The sequence below is a fragment of the Eucyclogobius newberryi genome, unplaced genomic scaffold (assembly GCF_026437365.1).
Source record: "Eucyclogobius newberryi isolate DKJ021-1_F unplaced genomic scaffold, fEucNew1.0.hap1 SCAF_4, whole genome shotgun sequence".
NCBI classification, from domain to species: domain Eukaryota; kingdom Metazoa; phylum Chordata; class Actinopteri; order Gobiiformes; family Gobiidae; genus Eucyclogobius; species Eucyclogobius newberryi.
In genome coordinates this window covers 29,008,957-29,027,303 of record NW_027316056.1, presented here as the reverse complement: position 1 = coordinate 29,027,303, position 18,347 = coordinate 29,008,957, and the positions used below count along the sequence as shown (strand labels likewise).

General features: G+C 42.9%; 2 protein-coding genes across 4 annotated transcripts in view; one reads left to right on the top strand and one right to left on the bottom strand.

The window, feature by feature from the left end:
* Positions 1 to 18,347, top strand: part of bnc2 (basonuclin zinc finger protein 2) — a 212,574-nt gene that overhangs the window by 144,256 nt on the left and 49,971 nt on the right. For all 3 annotated transcript variants that reach the window (XM_072462859.1, XM_072462858.1, XM_072462860.1), the window contains exon 3: positions 15,618 to 15,720. In XM_072462859.1, coding sequence (XP_072318960.1) covers positions 15,618 to 15,720 — 103 coding nt within the window. The remainder of the gene's footprint in view (positions 1 to 15,617; positions 15,721 to 18,347) is intronic.
* Positions 1 to 18,347, bottom strand: part of sh3gl2a (SH3 domain containing GRB2 like 2a, endophilin A1) — a 364,709-nt gene that overhangs the window by 322,146 nt on the left and 24,216 nt on the right. The gene's annotated exons all lie outside the window — the stretch shown is intronic.

The following is an 18,347-nucleotide window of genomic DNA, read 5'->3' as shown; positions in this document are numbered from 1 at the left end:
TTTCTTTTTCCAATTTCCATTGTTGAGAATCCAATCTTTATAGAAGTCACCGGTCTCCTTAAACTGAACCTTGGGGTGTCTTCATCTCGCATGCCGACCACAGGGCTGGGCGGGCGCTGGCCGGGGGAGGAGAAAGGATCTAAACTTCTTTCTGGGGTTTTGCGGAGTTTGCTGACTTGGTTGGAAGGACGGACTAGTTAGGAGACAAGAGGAAGCTCATTTCCACTTCAAGGGGTCGTCTCGAACGTGGCATCAGCAGCAGGCCTCTCTTCTCGGGTGCCCATCACGCCCCGTCGTCTATACTTTCACAGAATTCCCCATCTCCTCAAGTCTAATGTTTACTCTAATACAAAATGCGCTGATGCAGTATTTTGGAGTTTTCACCCCAACAAAAAAACAGCCACAAGCTACAAAAACGTGGAACTTCAAAGGCCTCGGCGGTGATGGCTCCCCGGTACTAATCAACGCACGCGAGGGACCGACTTGCCAATAATACTCTATGTTATCTTTACAAATTTAATTGCACAGCGCTGGCCGTGTACGGTTCAGGCTTGACACTCGGGCGCATAAGTGTGCGAGACATGTTTGTCGTAGAACGCGCTGTTTCCAACGCCAGTCACTTTCCATGCACAAACAGCCAATACCACCGTGGCTGATTAGTATGAAGAAGAGGGGATAAATATCGGTGGAGCACCCTCGAGAGTCACCCGTGGAACATGAAGAGGTTGTCAAAGCGTTTTGTTCCTATTTCATTCATTAAATTAAGTGGACGCTGTGTGTTTTTGAGCCGCGCACACACAAAAGGAAGTGGAAAGACAACAAGAGGGCCGCAAACAGTCGTAGTTATCACATGGGTGCGCCTGACATTTTGTCTACATAAGTAATTAATTTAGCCTTTCTATTGGGAAAGACCAAAGAGCCCAATTAACATGGCTAATATTGCTGCATCGTGTGAAAACATATTTTTTTTAAATACAGAGGGAATATTTAAATGACTCGCCTTCATTATTCAAATGTATAAGCAAAGTCATCACTAGGGGAAAGAGACAAGACGAGAATCACAGTGGTAGGAGCAAAATCATAATCAATCTTTTAGTTCTGCAAAGCAATCGCACAAACATACAGTACGCATCGCTTTTCATTTTAAATTGATAACGCCGCCTTTGATTCCCCGCAACATCTTTTGTGCTTCTTATCCTCTAAATTATTGAGTCAGAGACAAAAGCGCACGGATCCTGCCTAGATTTGGCCTGGCATTCGATTGAAATTATACAGTAAGCCGAGGATTTAAGCAAAGTGGATTTTCGACTTTCGTAGTTAGTCCGGTACACATGCTCCGGCGAGAAGACGGGCCAAGAATCACCGCGGCGAAATCCCACGGCTTTGCACAGCGTCACATTGCACAACGTGGATAGTGTTGTTAATGCAGGGGTGAAAGGGCAAAGGTTAAGAACGGGGGTGACAGATATTTAATACAGGGCGTGCTTACAGATGGCCGTTGTGATGGCGTGTTTTTTTTTTTTGTGATACATCGGCACGGATCGTTCTTGTATTTGTTTTCCAGCGACCTCCCGGGGCCACACTACTGCAAAGGCCTGGCTTTTGGCTTGACTCTCCCACTCGTCTAGCTGTAACAAAGTAAATATAACAAAGAGGTAACACATGTCGAGGTATGCTGGAGGGCTGCGATGGGACACACACAGACATACGGCGTGGAAGAGTGTGGTAAACTCGGAGGGAAATTGTAACACCTTCTTTTTTTTAAAACGCTATGAGAATTTGTAAAAGGTTCCCGGCTTACACAAGACGTTTGTTACTGAATCGCGCAATCTCGTCTCAAATCACTACACGAAGCGCTACACAATGGATGCCGTATCTTTACACTTTTAAACGACTTTTCTCAACATATCGCCTTGTACGAAACACTATATTCTCTCATTCTTGAACTCGAGTTGCGTGATCAAAATTGTAGACCAATTAGTGAATGTCAAAAGGATACGTGGTCATTATTACCTTTTTTCCCCCTAAAGTCGCAAATAATAAAGTATCTTCTGCTGTAAAATGAACAGGGCAATTTTGTTGAGCAAACACTAGCCCGGGCAATGGAGGACCGAATTATCTCCGCCGGACTGCTAAGTACTACACCAGTGCAAAGTACTTGTCGGCGCGTCCGTGTACGACTCGAGTGTTTCGTGAGGGCCAGTTTGTTTTGTTTTTCCCTTACTTCAGCACATCTGAGAGAGCTTTTCTGGAACTCCTGAGCCCTGTCCAAACAAAAATGGCCGAACGCAAGGGAATGGGAAGGGAGGTGGATCAGTGCATGTGTGTGTGTGTGTGTGTGTGTGTTTGTGATTTTTCAAGTAAGCTGGGACCAGGAGGGCCTTGTGAGCAAAAAAAAAAAAAGGCCAAGAGAAAACCGAGCCCCTGAGAAAGGCAGCTGGAAATACAGACACTTGCGGTCTATCTACCACCAACACCACCACCACCGCCGCCGCCGCCGCCTCCGCCCCCACCACCTCTTCCTCTCCCACCCCTGATCCAGCTGCATTATGCCTGGATGGTCCAACACACCACCCACCCACCCCTCACTCTCTCTCTCCTCTCCCAATCTCAATGCCACTGCCAAGGAAAAGGAGAACGAAAAAGAAAAAAGAAAAAATGTGTCGCAGCTGGAAATACTTACAAGCCATTTCGGCGCGGTGGAGGCATGAGATTCATTAGACCGCGTGTTTTGTGCTGTTATTGTTAGGATGTGGTAAAATTATAAATATGATGCATGGCGCTCACAGGAATGTTTGAAAAAAGTGGGAACAAAATGAAGATGCAAGAAAAAAAGAAAAACAAAAAACAAAAACACGCCACTCATTATGTCTTGTTTCTCATGATTGGGTGGCGATAAAAAAAGTCCGTCACAATTTGTCAAAGTTAATGAGTCAAAGGCGCAAGGGCTGGAAGACACGCTAACATATGTCGAATTAGTCAATAGCTTTATAATTGCGGGAATAAGGAGCACCGGGTTTAGCCAAATGAAGCGGACTTAGGGAGGTCCTGAGAGGGAACGGGCAATTTGGTCAGGTCGATGTCGGGGATGGAAATCACTGTGGCTTGGCACTGATCCCCTCACGCCATTATCGCGTGACTCTGACTCTCGCACTGTCTACCGATGTCTAAAACCGCGTCTACTTCATTTAGTATTGGGGGGGGGGCTTACTGAGGTCTGGAATGATGCTGACATATTTTGGGCGTACAATGAAAGCAATACTAATGATGCTATATGCAGAAATTCTTACTAGGTCAGCAGTGCATTTGCATAAATCAGAAACAAATTTAGTCTTAACTTTTAAATGTACAACTACCCATTAAATTTAGCATAGAAAATACTGATTGAACGTGGTTGTGGAACTGGATTTTTTTTTACCCTGTGTGATTGGGTCAAAGAGCTGAACAGACCCTTTATACAACAATACAAGCAACAAAAACAGTTGTACAAGTAATTTTCTCAATTTGTTTTATATCTTCGAATGTCTGTCCAGTACTCGATCGTTGGTTTGTGTCATACATTTTTGTGTGATGGCCTTTTCCCCTTTGGCCAGAAGTATTCCAGAGGTATCCATTTATGACTATACATAATTCAGTGCATATATTTGTAACCAAACTCCTCCACATTTGTTCATAAATACCGCTTACTTTTCACTCCTTCATCTACACGTAACGATGGCAAAGAGGATTCCCTCAACACATACAAGATAACCTTATTAGCCTTTCACTGAAGTAACATTAGAGGTCCCTCCCACTTCCCCTGTGTCATGCCGGTGACCTGTGACTCCAGCATCTAGCCTCCACTTCAGCCCCTCTATCTGTGAACTTTGTAAGACTGATAAAGACTCCAACACCCCGATGGACTCTCCTTTGGTCTTCCGTCCCGGTCCCTCCCTCTTCCCCTGTCCCCAGACGCACACACACACATACACACACGCACACACACACACACACACACACACACGCACTGCTTTGGCCGTGCGGCGTTGGGAGTGACACTCTTGTCCCTGCAGCCATGTAGTCATTGGGCAACGGCTCCTTACATGGAAGGTCTGGATGTAATGTCGAAGCCGCCGTATTGATGTTGGATGTTGGAGAGCTGTATTTGCAATGCATGCTGAGGTAGGCGGATCCTGGCATTTTATCATTTGTTTAGCAGATTATTTATATCCAGTTATATTAGCGTGAGCATTAGCCGTGGTGCAGTGTTTTAATAGGAGAGCATTGCTATTGTAGTGAGGGAGTAAAGCGCTAAATAGTTGTCACATTTTGGGGTTTTTGTTTAAAAGACAAAATTACTCTCTTCGATGCAGTTGCTAAATATATTTCTATTTTACATCCAAGCTGTAATACCAAGCCTTGTAAATGTTTTTTTTTTCCACCTCCACCAACATACTTGATTCCTCTAAATTCAAAACCAAAACATTACATTTGAACTTAATATGTAAATGTCACCAATAATAACTGTAGCAACCATTTTCTTTCAAGCATAGTTTTTGTGTTGGCCCAGCTGTTGCACACTGAGGCCCATTGTTTATAAGTAAATGGCCACGCTGACACACTGTTTCAACAAAACTCTGAGGAAAGAAACAAATATTATTGCCCTGTCGTGTGTCTTGAACAGCGGCCAGCCTGTCCACAGTAGTGCTTTTGCTGCAGAGTTGAAACAGTCCATAATTTGCAGATTGCTTACACAAAATTAGCCCTGGATTTCTTTTTTTTTCTTTTTCATTAAAATGGTGAAAGAAAATAAAGGCTCCAGATTAGATCTCGGAGTGCGTCCAACACTTGTCGGTGAGGAGGGGAATTTGGGTTGTGCGTTTGCATGAGAGAGGGGAAGGGGCAGAAGGGAGGGCTGCAAGTCCCACCCGGGGCATGTGATGAGTAAAAGGCAATTTGGGGGAGTCTCTGCAGGGCTGTCCTCCCTGTCGTCACGGTGATGTGTGTGTCCCATTGGTCGTCATGGAGATGTCCCCTCACAGAAAGGGGTAGCTGACTAACGTGATGACTGGGTGCACAGGGGATTTGAGTAATGAGCAAGTTTGTTTGTCGTGCGGCTGGTCGACGTCTTCAAACCAGAGCAGCTTATTCACTTTGATTTAGGTCATTATCCGTTTTGACTTCTCATTCAAATCAGTATAAATATGATAAATTATATTTTGGTAGATTGAGACCTTACACAACATTTGAGCAAAAGGCATGTTTTTTTTTTGTCCTTAGTGCGTCGATTAATTTACTCGTACTTGACTTGATGGAGCTTGTTTCCATGGAGAATGTTCTGAAGTATGGTTTTAACTTTGTATTTCCATCGAATCATACAGGTGACTTTCCACCTCCAGAAAGTTACATTCTGTGCCTTTAAATCAGTCTTTGAGTCGTTGAATATAGTTTTGTTCCCCAGTGTTTGAAAAGTTTGACACCAGATTTTTGTAAGTAATGTAATTCTGCATGTCCTTGGTCATATCACACGCAAAACCTGTCTCTCAGAACAATCAAAACAATAAATAGGTCAATACGCACTAATTTTCATCAATATTTTTCCGGTTTTGCGACTCTGGCTCTTGCGTTTTCCTAGATAGTTGCACATGTCTGACCCGGGGCTGGTTGTTGGGTATTTGCACGTGGTGGACAACGGAACATGTTTCAGACAGGGAGGTGTCCATATCTGGGACGGAAGCAGATAGGCTCAGGGTCACCACACTTCTGCTACACTGATGACAATAGGTGCTTTCATTTGACGTCCCTTCCTCTCCACACAATAGGGCTGATAAACTCGACACAGTTTTAATGTAGGTCTTGTTTCAGTAGTCAGATATCACACCGTTGATCACAAACATATTGTGAAAGTATTTCTTCCAGATGAAAGCACCAATCATGTCTGAAATGTGGTTTCAGGAAGGGCATCTAGTTTAAATAATGCCAATATATAAGTGTACTGTGTGGTTTAGCCTTTAGCCAGTAGCACATGTTTTAACAAAATGATTGATCCCATTTGTAGACTTAACACATGACATTATCATAATTGGTATGTTATTTGTTGAAGCTTTACAATAACACAATAGTGTTGGTTGTTCACACAAAAAGTCAAAGTTGAATATGAAAGTAATTGAAGGTGAAATGTAAAGAATGTATATTTGATCAAGTTTGACACCAGCAGAAGGATTCCTGCTGATTCTGGCTAACTGTGCTCATCAGCTTTCATCATGCCTCCTCCTACTTTGCTACAACAACCTTCCCCACTTTCCCTATACATCCACTCGCATGAATCCCTCTGCTCCTTCACTATCTCTCCTCTCCTCTACTTTTCTGCCAACTTTCCCTTGGTCTGCCTCCGCGGCTCCCTCTCTCCCCGGCTCCCCCAGCACCGGGCTTTGAACCTGGCCTTGTGTCTGAGGGCCCAGAGGTCTGTCACTGGACAGATGGTTTGATCTCTGGCTGGGGAAGCACTTTGAGGGGGGGAGAGAGAAGGGAGAGGAAGAGAGGGAGAGAGAACGAGAGAGAGAGAGAGAGAGGGGGCCTGGCTGGGGGCCCTCTGCCCGGACCTGCTGTCTGCACAAAAGATGGGATGGACTGCTCCCTGGATGCCCCCACATTTTAACAATGCTTGCCGGTGTTAGCGCTGGTCCATCCAAATGGGCTGAGAGACTGAGAACATGGCATATGATAGTGAGATCACAGGCTTGTACTAGAGCTGCTTCTCTATTTCACAATACAAAACCCAGCTGGGTCCTTTATCAGTCCATACATAAACAAGAGTGTCTGTCCCGGAGCACACACATTTATCATGCTGGTGACTCAGGGTCAGTGTGTCGTCACTGGTAGAAGTCTTTTTTTTGGGGTGGGGCTCATTACGTTTAGATTTACTTACTGCAACAGTGTCAGCACATTGAAAAGGTTAGGGTCTTGGGAGCTCTCGCTCGCGGTGTCCCAGGAGTAATCAGATGGTGATTGGGTGAGTCATAAGGCGGTTGACAAACGTAAAAAGACAGCACTGAACTGTGGCTGTGGTCAGACTCGGACATCCCCGGAAGGCCCATGAACGCCACATGTCATAACTTGCGTTTCAGCAGCAATTGTTATCAGATTTATGCGATTCGGCTCTGCAACTGACATTGTCGTTTCATTAGCGGCAGTGCCAAAGTATGCAAATACTCCTGCAAACTGATTTGATATGACAGACAGAATCACCAGGGGCTCGTAAAGTTTCACGACTAGAACTTTTTTTCCCATGAGTCAGATGATAGGGCCTGAACAGGGCTGATGTTTCTCCGCAGCAGAGTGTTCCTCTACAGGTCAGCAGGTGAAACAATTGCCAAACAACAGTTGTGTCTGCCTGGACAGTCAACTTAGAACAAGTTTTGATGCCTGGGAAAGATCTTTTTTTTTTTCATTTACAAACCTTATTTTCAATTTGAGAACTTTGTTATAGCTATATACACATCTTATCAGATTTGAGTTACATTTATCAAATTGCAACACATGAAAATCTGTCAAGTCCAAATACGCATTAATTAGGGGTGCGTGCAAAGCCGTTAGAGCTGTTTCCACTTGTTTGACTTAAGGACAGAGCAGAAAGAGGGGAAGAAAAGCCAGGGGTCCCGGGTCCTGTGCATGAATACAAGAAAACACATGCTCCCCTTCTCCTTCTGTAATCCACCGGGGACTCACGCCCCATTTGGTTCCCATTAGCATAGCTCTGGTCGCTCTGCCCCGTGTCAAAGCCCAGACGCACAGCTGCACAGAGGACAGGCACCTCTGGCTCATGCGACTGCCAGCCACTCGGCTCAAACCAGAACTGACATGGAGGACAGCGCGGGTCCGCGGGGAATACACAGGAAGACACTCTCTAGAACACTGATTCACAAACTTTGCACACCAAGTACCAATTTAAAATATTAAGTTGCACCCAAATTTTATTATAAAAAAGAAAGACAGTTCATTTATAATATATAAATCAAACCAGTATGATCCACCAGAAGGAGTAAAGTAAAAACAGGTGAACAGGGCTAACATAAAAATAATAAAAATATAACCATGCTAATATAGAAAATCAACCTAGCAAAACCAAGATTAAGTACATTAGCAATAAAGTTGTTTTGCAAAGCACATGCACCACCAGAATTAAGTTATCGATTGTACGTTCACCACTAATTGAGAACCACTGCTTCCTAGAACAACGTTTTACACCCAGACAAAAGATGAATAGCTTGTTTTGTTGCACTTTGTCACTTTTGATGTTTTGCCCAACGTACAACGCCAAAAATTAGCCTTGGCATGAGGTATGTGCGCTCTTGTATTTCGTAGCATGCTGAGCTCCACTACAAAGCCTTCCTTCATCCAGCTCGTTTTATTTGTCACCTGTTTCCAATATGGACAATGTCAAGTCCTGATCTATCTGAAGCCCACTTTATGACACGCGAGGTCGCTGCATGCACCGGCCTCATCCCCTTCTCACACACGTTGGATGCACATTTTTTTGGCAGGAAATTGACGGCGTTTCAGCAGCGAGGCCCATGGATGAGATAATATCTGGTGGGTGGAACAAGAGGACAACATGCTCCCACTGTTTTACAACGACCCGAGCCGGAGACACATTGCAGCGGAGGCCCGGGCGCGCGGCGCGGTACACATCGCGCACACGGGGTTTTCATTTAGATCTCGGCTTTGCTTAACTTAGCAAACAAGAAATGCGGTCTGTGGCTGCGTCTCAAACATGGTAAAGGTTTCAATTAAAGGCGAGGGGAACAATACCAGGCGGTGTACAGCTGCTGATCCGATGCTTGTTTTATTGAAGGGGATGTCGGGATGAGAAAGCAACACATACTTACGTCAAGTTTAACTAGAAGACGACAGATCCAAACCAAGACATTAAAAATACTGTAGATTATCTCTTCGTAATGGTTGGAATTAGTCGAAGAAAGGTCTCAAAAGGCTCTGATGCAAGACCCAATAAATGTTTGATCACAAAAAAGAGAGGTCGAAGAAAGAAACCAGTAAAGGAGTGTTTCTGTATCTGAGCCCAAATCTTATTGATATGTGTCCTAACAGCTTAAGTTATCTTACTCATGAAAAATAGTACCAAGGTAGCATAACACAACCTCGCCAACCTCCTCATTTTGGCTTCGAGATGGGCTGGGACAGGGGCCAGCGAGCCAAGTCAAACATTGAGCTCGGAGCTAAACAAAACTCAACAGTTCGGACGCGCACGCACTCCAGATAAGAATGTGATGCAAATGTAGCTGTTAACCAAATAATGACAATAATAGGATTAAATACAAATAGAATGGGTGGTTAAATTGTATTATTTAAAGCTTTTACATTTTGGCACGAACAGTTGGCAATAGTCATGAATCTAAAGTGCACAGTTATCAGAGAAATTCTGCAAAATATAGAGGAATCCCATTGGTCCTTCCCAGAGAAGAAAATATTAAACAATTAGTCTAGTCCATATTTCAGTCAACAATAACTACATAAAAGGTGTATCCAAGATGTTTTATGGAACAAACAGAAACCCTAAAATGTCGTAAAAATAAGCTCTTTTCTTCATCACTTTGAGTCTAAAATGCAGGGTTCGGAGTAGAATGCTCTTTGCTCCATTGAAGAACACTGTACATAAATACTTCCAGTCATAGTTTATTCAACCATAACGAATTACAAAGGTTTTGTCAATATCATCAACTACTCCATTTGCTCATAACAGTTCAGTTGAGGTTATGATCGCAAAAATACCAAACCATGTGACCAAGAGGTTGCATTTCAAACTTTGAACTTTTGAGTTGAGAATTTAATTGAATTTCCATTTACATACAGCTTACACGTGTAACCATTTGCGGAGTAATTTTACAAGCGCCCCTCTCTCCTTCTACTCAGCGGCCCCTTCAGTCGTCCGAGCCAAAGCGGAAACAGCGGCGAGACGCTAGCACACTGACTAACGCTGCGATTCTGGCTGGACCTCAGATAACAGCCTCTTCCACCGCCGCCGCCCCCGTCTTGCTGTGACAAATATGCGCGAGCGGAGCACCGACTCTGTCCCCGATCCAGTCCAGGTTGAAGCCACATGCCGACCACAGACTATGAGTACACGAGACGGCTAACAGCATGTCTGGTCTGAGTGGCTTCCCTCCAAATGGTTGCACGAACAGTCACTTGTAACCTTGAGATTCCAATCATTTGAAGTAAATAGTATTTTTCGATCTCACGTCAACTGAAATTTCCGAAAGTTGCATTATTCTTGACTTTTTGTAGTATCAGAAGACATGATTTACGATATAGTGGACCGGCTGCTTCTTGCCAATACGTTCATACTTTAGGTCTTTTGTGATTAAACCCAGTGGAAAAAACAAAAGGATATGATTGCCAAACATGTTGTCCTTCCTGTTGCAACACACTGCGTACATCGTGAGAGAAAGTGTTTTTTGCTCAGGGACACTACATCAGTAAGCGCAATGGAGTGACCGCCCAGTACTTGGAAGAACATTTTACAGACATGTTTCCTGTAGATTTAAAAAATACATACAAATAGTAATAATAATCCAAGTTTAAAGCTTGTTCGGGCCTTATCCATTCTGACTGGGACTTATTTTATTTCAAATTTATTTCTGGAACTTAAGGCGCCAAGTTGTTAAATCATTTAGCCAAATTGTACGTTTTTCATTAATTTTGGTTACCACAAAGCTGGCTAGTCTCAGTAGTTCAAATTTCTGTGAAAAAAAGTCATCATTAGCTTTGAAACAGCTCGTTACTCCCCCTGCTGGTGAGTCTACATTCTACTCAACGTAACAAGCGGCCCCTTTAATTATTTCACTCCCTCAGTCATTTTCTCAGAGCGTAACCGATCTACATTCTTTCATCCGGTTGCACGCCCCTTGTTGTCATGCTACAGACATCTCCTGTTACTTTTTCTCTCACACTTGGGCATCTTGGCGTGGAAGAATGCACAAACAAATCCCAAAGAAACGCCATCGCCCTCCTCCCTTAAACTCTCTCTCTTTTTCTCTCTCTCTCCATCAGTGCCTTTCCAGTTAGGAGGGGGTGTGGGGGGCTTTCTGCTTTAATGCTTCTTAATACTGCTGTCTGCTTAATGGGGCAGATATGAGAGGTGCTGCTATCGCCGGCGTAATAAGTCAATGATTAGAGGGTGGCTTGTCACAGCGGCAGGCTCGGCAGACAGTGGCTCGCTTCTTAATTGCCGTATTAGACGCCCCTTAACTATCCTGTCAGCTGTCAGGAACCCCCCCCGTAAACAGCCCCGGCGCATTTTGATATTTTCATTTGTTTGTCGGTTGATGCTAGCGCACGGGGTAATTAGCGTAGCTTTGTGACACAATGCCGCTTTAATGTGAGCGATTTTAAGGCTTGTGGGAATGGTTGGAGTTCAGCTAAGTTGGTAAAACAGAGTGCGCAACTTGTGACGCGTTGATTAACGGGCTGCGATGTGATCACATGGTTCGGGGTTGAGTTTGCGTAATGTGTTCTGGCGGAGATTGGTGAGTACTGCAAAAAGTACTCGAAATATGTTTTTTTTGGCAATATTTTCATTTTTACCGACTGAGCGAAATCTTTATTGCCCCGAGGGGAATTTGTCTTACACACTAGAGCACATAAAATAACTACAAATGGCAATCGAAGACCTAGAAACTGCATGAAAACACACAGTTGATGTTGAAATAGAGTGGATGGATAAAAACGCCATTACAACTATTAGTACAATGTTACTTACTGCCAACTACGAGTACATTTTCATAAACCTGCTTGAAACTAACTAACAACTTAAGGAAAAAAATAATTTACTTCCCAGTCCTGTTAAAAAAAACTAAATGAAGTAAAAGTAAAAGGTAACCAATGCAAAATGTAGTTGTGTAAGTACAGATACAGTACCTATTTACGCAAGTACAGATACAGTACCTATTTTTTTACACCACCACTGCCCATGACTATATACTGTTATGTAATGTAAAACAGCTATTGTTTTACTTTACTTGCGTTTAATTTACTTTCTTTCTTCTATTTCAATATTTTTGCACAGTTTTTTCCATAAATAAGTCATTTCTGTTGCGCACCGTGGATGAACTTGTTGTGTGTTCTCCTCCTGACACACTATATAATCCTCACACTTGGAGGATGGCAGCGGCCGCACCTGCAGAGCTTAAAAAGTGAATGATTTATCGTAAGTCTCCTCGTGTGTCGGCCGCGGCGGTGACACAGTAAGAAGTGCCGTACTTTTTTTTTTTCCCCGTTTAAACTGGGATTAGCCCGTGTTCACTTTGACACCTGCTGTGCTAATCTGGTCTACACCTTGGGCTACAGGGGATACAGATACACGGATGTTATGGTGCCATTTGCAGATTAGCGTTAAATTGACTTTTATATTTGACATTACAAGATATGCCGCTAAATCCGTGTAATATTTATCGTCATTATTTATTAACAGAGGACAGCGGGGGAAGGACTGAATTGCTGTGGATGGGTAATACTCTAGTACAGTAAAAAGTATATATTTTATGAGTACATCTACAAAACCAAAGTACAACATTATTAGCCGAGCTATTGCTATTGCGAATCCTATTAATATATAAGTACTACTGCCTAAGTGTACTGCTGTTGATGAGCAGGCCTTACTTTCACAAAATACTCAAAAACAGTGGTCCTCAAACTGTGGTATGCAAACTTGTTCTGGTGGTACGCAGATTCTTGTTTAGTTGTGATTGCTTAATTTGGAGTCAATTTTTTCAAAATGTTTCTCCTCACTTGGGTTAGTCTTTGTTTATACCTTCTGTAGCAACGGTGTAGTCCTATTTTAGACCTGGTTTAGCCCTAGTTTTACCTGGTTTAGGTTTGAACCTAGTTTTGCCCTATCTTAGACCTGGTTTGCCCTATCTTAGACCTGGTTTAATCCTATCTTGGACCTGGTTTAACCCTATCTTAGACCTGGTTTAACCCTATCTTAGACCCTGTTTAGCCCTATCTTAGACCTGGTTTAGCCCTATCTTAGACCCTGTTTAGCCCTATCTTAGACCTGGTTTAGCTCTGGCTGTGATCTGGTTTAGCCCTATCTTAGACCTGGTTTAGCCCTTGCTTTGACCTAATTTAGCACTAGCTTTGACCTGATTTAGTCCTGGTTTAGACCTGATTTAACCTTGAATTTATAAAGTAAATGTGATTTAGCCCCAGTTTGGCGCTAGTTTAGACCTTGTTCAGCCCTTATTTAGCCCATGTTTAGCCTTTGTTTAGCCCCGATTTTGCCCTTCTTTAGACATGGTCTAGCCCTAGTTAAACCCTTATTCAGCCCTGGTTTAGCCCTGGTTTAGCCCTGGTTTAGATCTTGTTGTACTCAGAAATACACCTCACATAAAAAGTTTGAGAAACACTGAACTCGAAAATCTTTAAGAAATCTTAAAAAATGTCGCCGGAGGGACCATCGTCTTCTGATATTGACAATTATTGTGACACTCCGCTTGCCACACAGCCGGACTTCGACCTTTGACCTTGTGAGTCTCTCTCGCGTCTCTGTCACATCATTGTCACTGGCGGTGCAGAGAGTGGACAGGTGCCTTTGTGCGGACTGTAAATACATAAAGACTGATAAGAAACACTTTCCACTGCACTGTTGCCCATTTGTAAAGCCGTTCTATCTCTGATGTACGCGATATCACTGTTCTCCACAATGCACCGTGAGCGACAACAAACAGGTTCTAGAACAATTAAGGCTGATTAAATTGACATATTTGGAGGAGGGAAAAGATGAAGAAGCTACTTATATGAGTGGCAAAATGTACTACTCTTAAAACTACTACTAAAAAATACATCCAGTTGAAAGAATAACTTTTTTTTTTTAACATTTTCATACCATTTATGAAGAATCAACAGCTTTGACTTTAACAATCTAATACATCTTTGCCTTATGCTTTCTCAACTCTTGCTACATCATATTTTTCTTTACTTATTTCTAACTTTTTTAATAACACAAACTATGTATTTCTGCTGTTAAAACTTCCTTGAATATCACATAGCCTAAACCTTCGCTGTCCACCTAAAACTATTGCCATCTCGCACGATTTTCTCGACCGTTCTCCAAATCATTACCGCACAATCGTCCACGTCACGCCTCAGTTATTTCACATCGTTCCACCGCGTGCCAATTCAAAGATATACATTCATAGGGCCCGTCATCGTGCCAAGTTATCAGCTCTAATGTCCGTGCGGCGTACATCGACGGATTACGTATTTGTCTTAGGGAAATGTAATATCTGACTTGAGGACGGATGAAAAGCATGGCGCTGTGGCTCAGTCCTCCTCCAGTTCCCTTTAGGCAGCCTCGGCCATAGCTGGAGTGTTGTTGTACTATCTTTAATCATCAATTCATCTTGATCACCCCCCAAAAAACGTCTGGTAAACAAAAGATCTGCCATTGTTGATTAAGATTCATGTTTTTAAATGTCTTTCTCCTCCTTAGTTTTGGGTTGGGATATTTATGGCCTGCAGCTGCCTGAGGCTCATTTGAATGATGGAGCTGTGGATCGTGCATTCTTCTCCTGCCGAGGCCCATATAGAGACACGAGACCCATGCTAAACGTTCACCTGTGCTTTTTGTGCGGTTTACGGCCAAAGGCGTTAAGTGTGTCAAAGTCTGGACACTTAACATGGGACTACTAAAAGCTCTCCGGGGTCAGGGCGAGTGCAGGGGCTGCGCGCAGTAATAAAGCCGCAGTCAAAACAAGTTACACAAGGGCTTTGTACGCTCACACTTCGGAAATTAGAGTAAAAGAGGAGAGGCAGTTGACTGTTGATGGGATAATGTGGTGATGGGGTTTCATCACTGGTATTTGTCCTATAGTCTGTGAAACTGGTTCCACATTTTCACCTTTGTGTGTGTGACTTTTGTGTTTTTTGATCAAGTCGTGATTGATTTATCATCATTTTTACCTACAGATTATGAATGTCTTTTTCGAGGTTGTTTTGGCTAAGGCTGGAGCACAAATTCAGTCAATGCATGTCAAAGCAGTACAAAATAGAGAACACACTTTTCCAGGTATTTTGTATTAAATAGATGTAGATTATAATCATTTTTTTTCATTGCAAGCCGCCTCATTGATTTAAAACAGCTTACTAATAGTAATATTTATTCATATTGTTCAAAACTGTGGAACACGTCTTTATTTTGGGATTTTGTTATATAAAGTCTGATAAAGTATTTTTTTTTTCTTTTTCTGAGCACTCAAGCATCAAATGTAGGACAATTAAGTACTCAAGCGTGCATGAATCAATTGAAATACAGCTGGTTAAAGGTTCATAAAAGTACATTTTACATAATATGTCCCTTTTAAATCATTGTTTTTGATGATGTAAAGATTTCTTGCAGCTGAGACTGTCAAAAAGAACTAATAGACCTTTGAAAACAAATTGAGAATAGAGACCTAATCAGACTTCAGCTCCACCAAAAGAGCTCAGAGCAGCGCATCAAATGCATTTACACATTTTCTTACTACTGTTTTTGTGTGTGTCAATTGTCGCTTTTATCGTACCATCTTTCGAACCCTGGAATCGAGGCTAACCTGGCATTATCCCTCTTGTGTTTCCAGGCCATTCGGTGCACACTGGTGAACTGCACGTGTGAGTGTTTCCAGCCCGGGAAGATTCACCTGCGGACATGTGACCAGTGCAAACACGGCTGGGTCGCTCACGGTATGAACCCCGCTCACTCGCCTTCAGCCTAAACCGCCTCACGGAAGAGCAGAGAGTGTGATTTAATGTATTTGTTCTCGTTCTGGGTCGCACCTGGCCCAGTGACAGATTTCCTCTTGGGGACAATTAAGTGGGAGTTGAAACAGTGGTTAGGTAAACACGGCTCCACTCGGCTTGCCGTAGGAGATTCCGAGCCAGTATGTCTAGACCACGTGGGGATTTTAATAAGATTTATCAAGTCCTTAATGCGCCGCAAAATAGTGAGCAGACGGGAGCGTTTTAACCTTAGAAAAGACTAGATTTAGAGAGTGTAACTTAAGGGCGTGGGGAAGTATTTGGAGCCACGAGATGAAGATAATTTAGCTTGTTTGACCTGTCTCGCGATGTTGTAACGCAGCGGTGATATACAGGCTCTAAGTTCTGCTTTAATGTAGTTTCAATCTTTGTTTCTTTTAATCTACAGTCCTGCTTTTAAATAAATAGCAACTTGTCCTGTACAACCTGGTTCAGATTTCTCTTAAATTGTGATTTAATTCAAATTTGAGCAGTTTTAGACTTGGTTTGGACCAGATTTAGTCTTAGTCTCATTCTGGAAGTAATTAGAAGACCAAACATTGGAGTTTGCATCTTTGGCCATATCGTATTGAAATTGTCTAAGTCTGTGGAAACTTTTCACACCAAGTAAGATCTAAGACAAATATGGCCCTTCAAATGACACCGGATCTAAACCAAGTCTAAAACAGAACGATTCTAGTTCAAAAAAATGTGGCTAAAAGTGTTCTAAAATAGGACTACACAAGAGGACAAAAGTCTGTATTAAATGGACTTCATCTTCACGTACCGCAGTTTGAGAACTTCGAGTATTCAGTCAAAATACAAAACCACAAAACATTTCTAGAGCAGCAAATGTATTCTGCATAAAAAACCTCTATATCATTGTAAAATCGCCCCAGTTAACCAACGCTACCTTTTTTGTTCGATACCATATTTTAGATCTTCTTTAAAGTTTCGTGCATCAAAACAAACCAGCGAGGAGTGAGAGGCCAGACCACACCTTTCAGTTTTTCACGCTTTGCAAGAAGAAGGCGAAAGGGAGAGTACAAAGCTACGGAGGAGGGGGAAAAGATAAAAGAAAACACCTGTTTGGCCCGCGTCCGCATGAGCCCGGGCCACAGCGCACAGGACCCTATTGAGCACTTTTTAATCTCCCCCTCTGAACTGTCAGGCGCACATCGCTCCTCTCCCCGCGCTCTTCATTTCATGTCGGCATTGGCAGCCACTCTGACAAGCGGTCCTTCATTTTTTATTATGTTCGTGTCTGGTCAAGGGGGGGGGGCCCGGAGTTGTCAGGCGAGGGCCCCCGTCAGCCGGGAAGAGCCGTCGCAGGATCAGAGAAAGAGGAACGAGTGCCGAGCAGGTGTCACGCAGACGGGCCGAGAGAGAGCCAGGGAGGCGGGGGTGACGTACAGGTGGGGGAGGTGAGGGAGGAGCCGGGGGTGGAGATGGACAGGACAGGACGCACTGTAGGGGGACGGACCGGGGGGCTGCACAGAACAAAGAAGTGCGCCGGTCACAGTCGGTGTGGGGACGTAACTGAAAATACGGGTTTAGAATGCTACTTTTGAGTAACTGCATTCTGGTACTGTTACTTTGGTGTTCAGAATACTGTTACTGAGATCAGAGGAATAGTTTATGGTGTTAGATCGTGGAATTTAGGCTTTGAACTGAGAAAAAGAGAAAACGCAGCTCTCACAGTGAGTCCGAATACAATGCTCCGATTAGACTAAGTCACATTACAAAATACATTTGAATGAAAGTATTTAACATTCTGTAACTTAACACATTTTCAAAGTATTCTTCACAAAAACTAAACTTGACAAAAATGACAAAAATGAAAGCCTTTTACCTTTAGTTTCAATTCTTAGAAACAAGACGGTGTGATCACATTTAGTCAGGAAAAGTCAATGATATAAAAAGTTTCAAAGGTTTTCATCCGGACATTGTCTTTTTCTTAAACCGATTCCATTGTGCAGATGATAGAGTTTGACCCCGGGTTCCAGGGAACACTACTGTGCCTATTTTCTAATAACAATTACATTTTTTTGAGTGTCCTCCTAAATCAAAAAACACAATTTTTTTCCCCCTGAAATAAAGTGATTTCATAATGTTTTAGAAGATGATGTGCCACAGCATCTTTTAACCAAATAAGGTTGAAAAACAATGATTCGAGATGACTACTTTTGAAACTTTTTATAACTTTAATGTTAATATATATATTTAAATCGCAAATAATCCTTACACTGGCGCAGCGGTGTAGCAGAACATTCACATTACACACTTTTGGCGGGACCATTACTTGTAGTGGGCCCCTGGATAAACAAGAACACGGTCTGGATGTCCACTCCAAATGAGGACGAATTCGCCGGCATTTCTGATTTTTTCCAAACGTTCTTCGTTATTAAAAGTTGGATTTCACTTAATTGGTTTATTGGACAGGACAGTGTTGCGTGAAATGGAGGCGAGAGAAGGGAAGACATTCAGCAAACAAACGCCAGACGCACAGGGCTGTTTCTTAGACCGCTCAACTTTACAAATCCCTCCAGAACATGTCCAAAAACAATACAAAA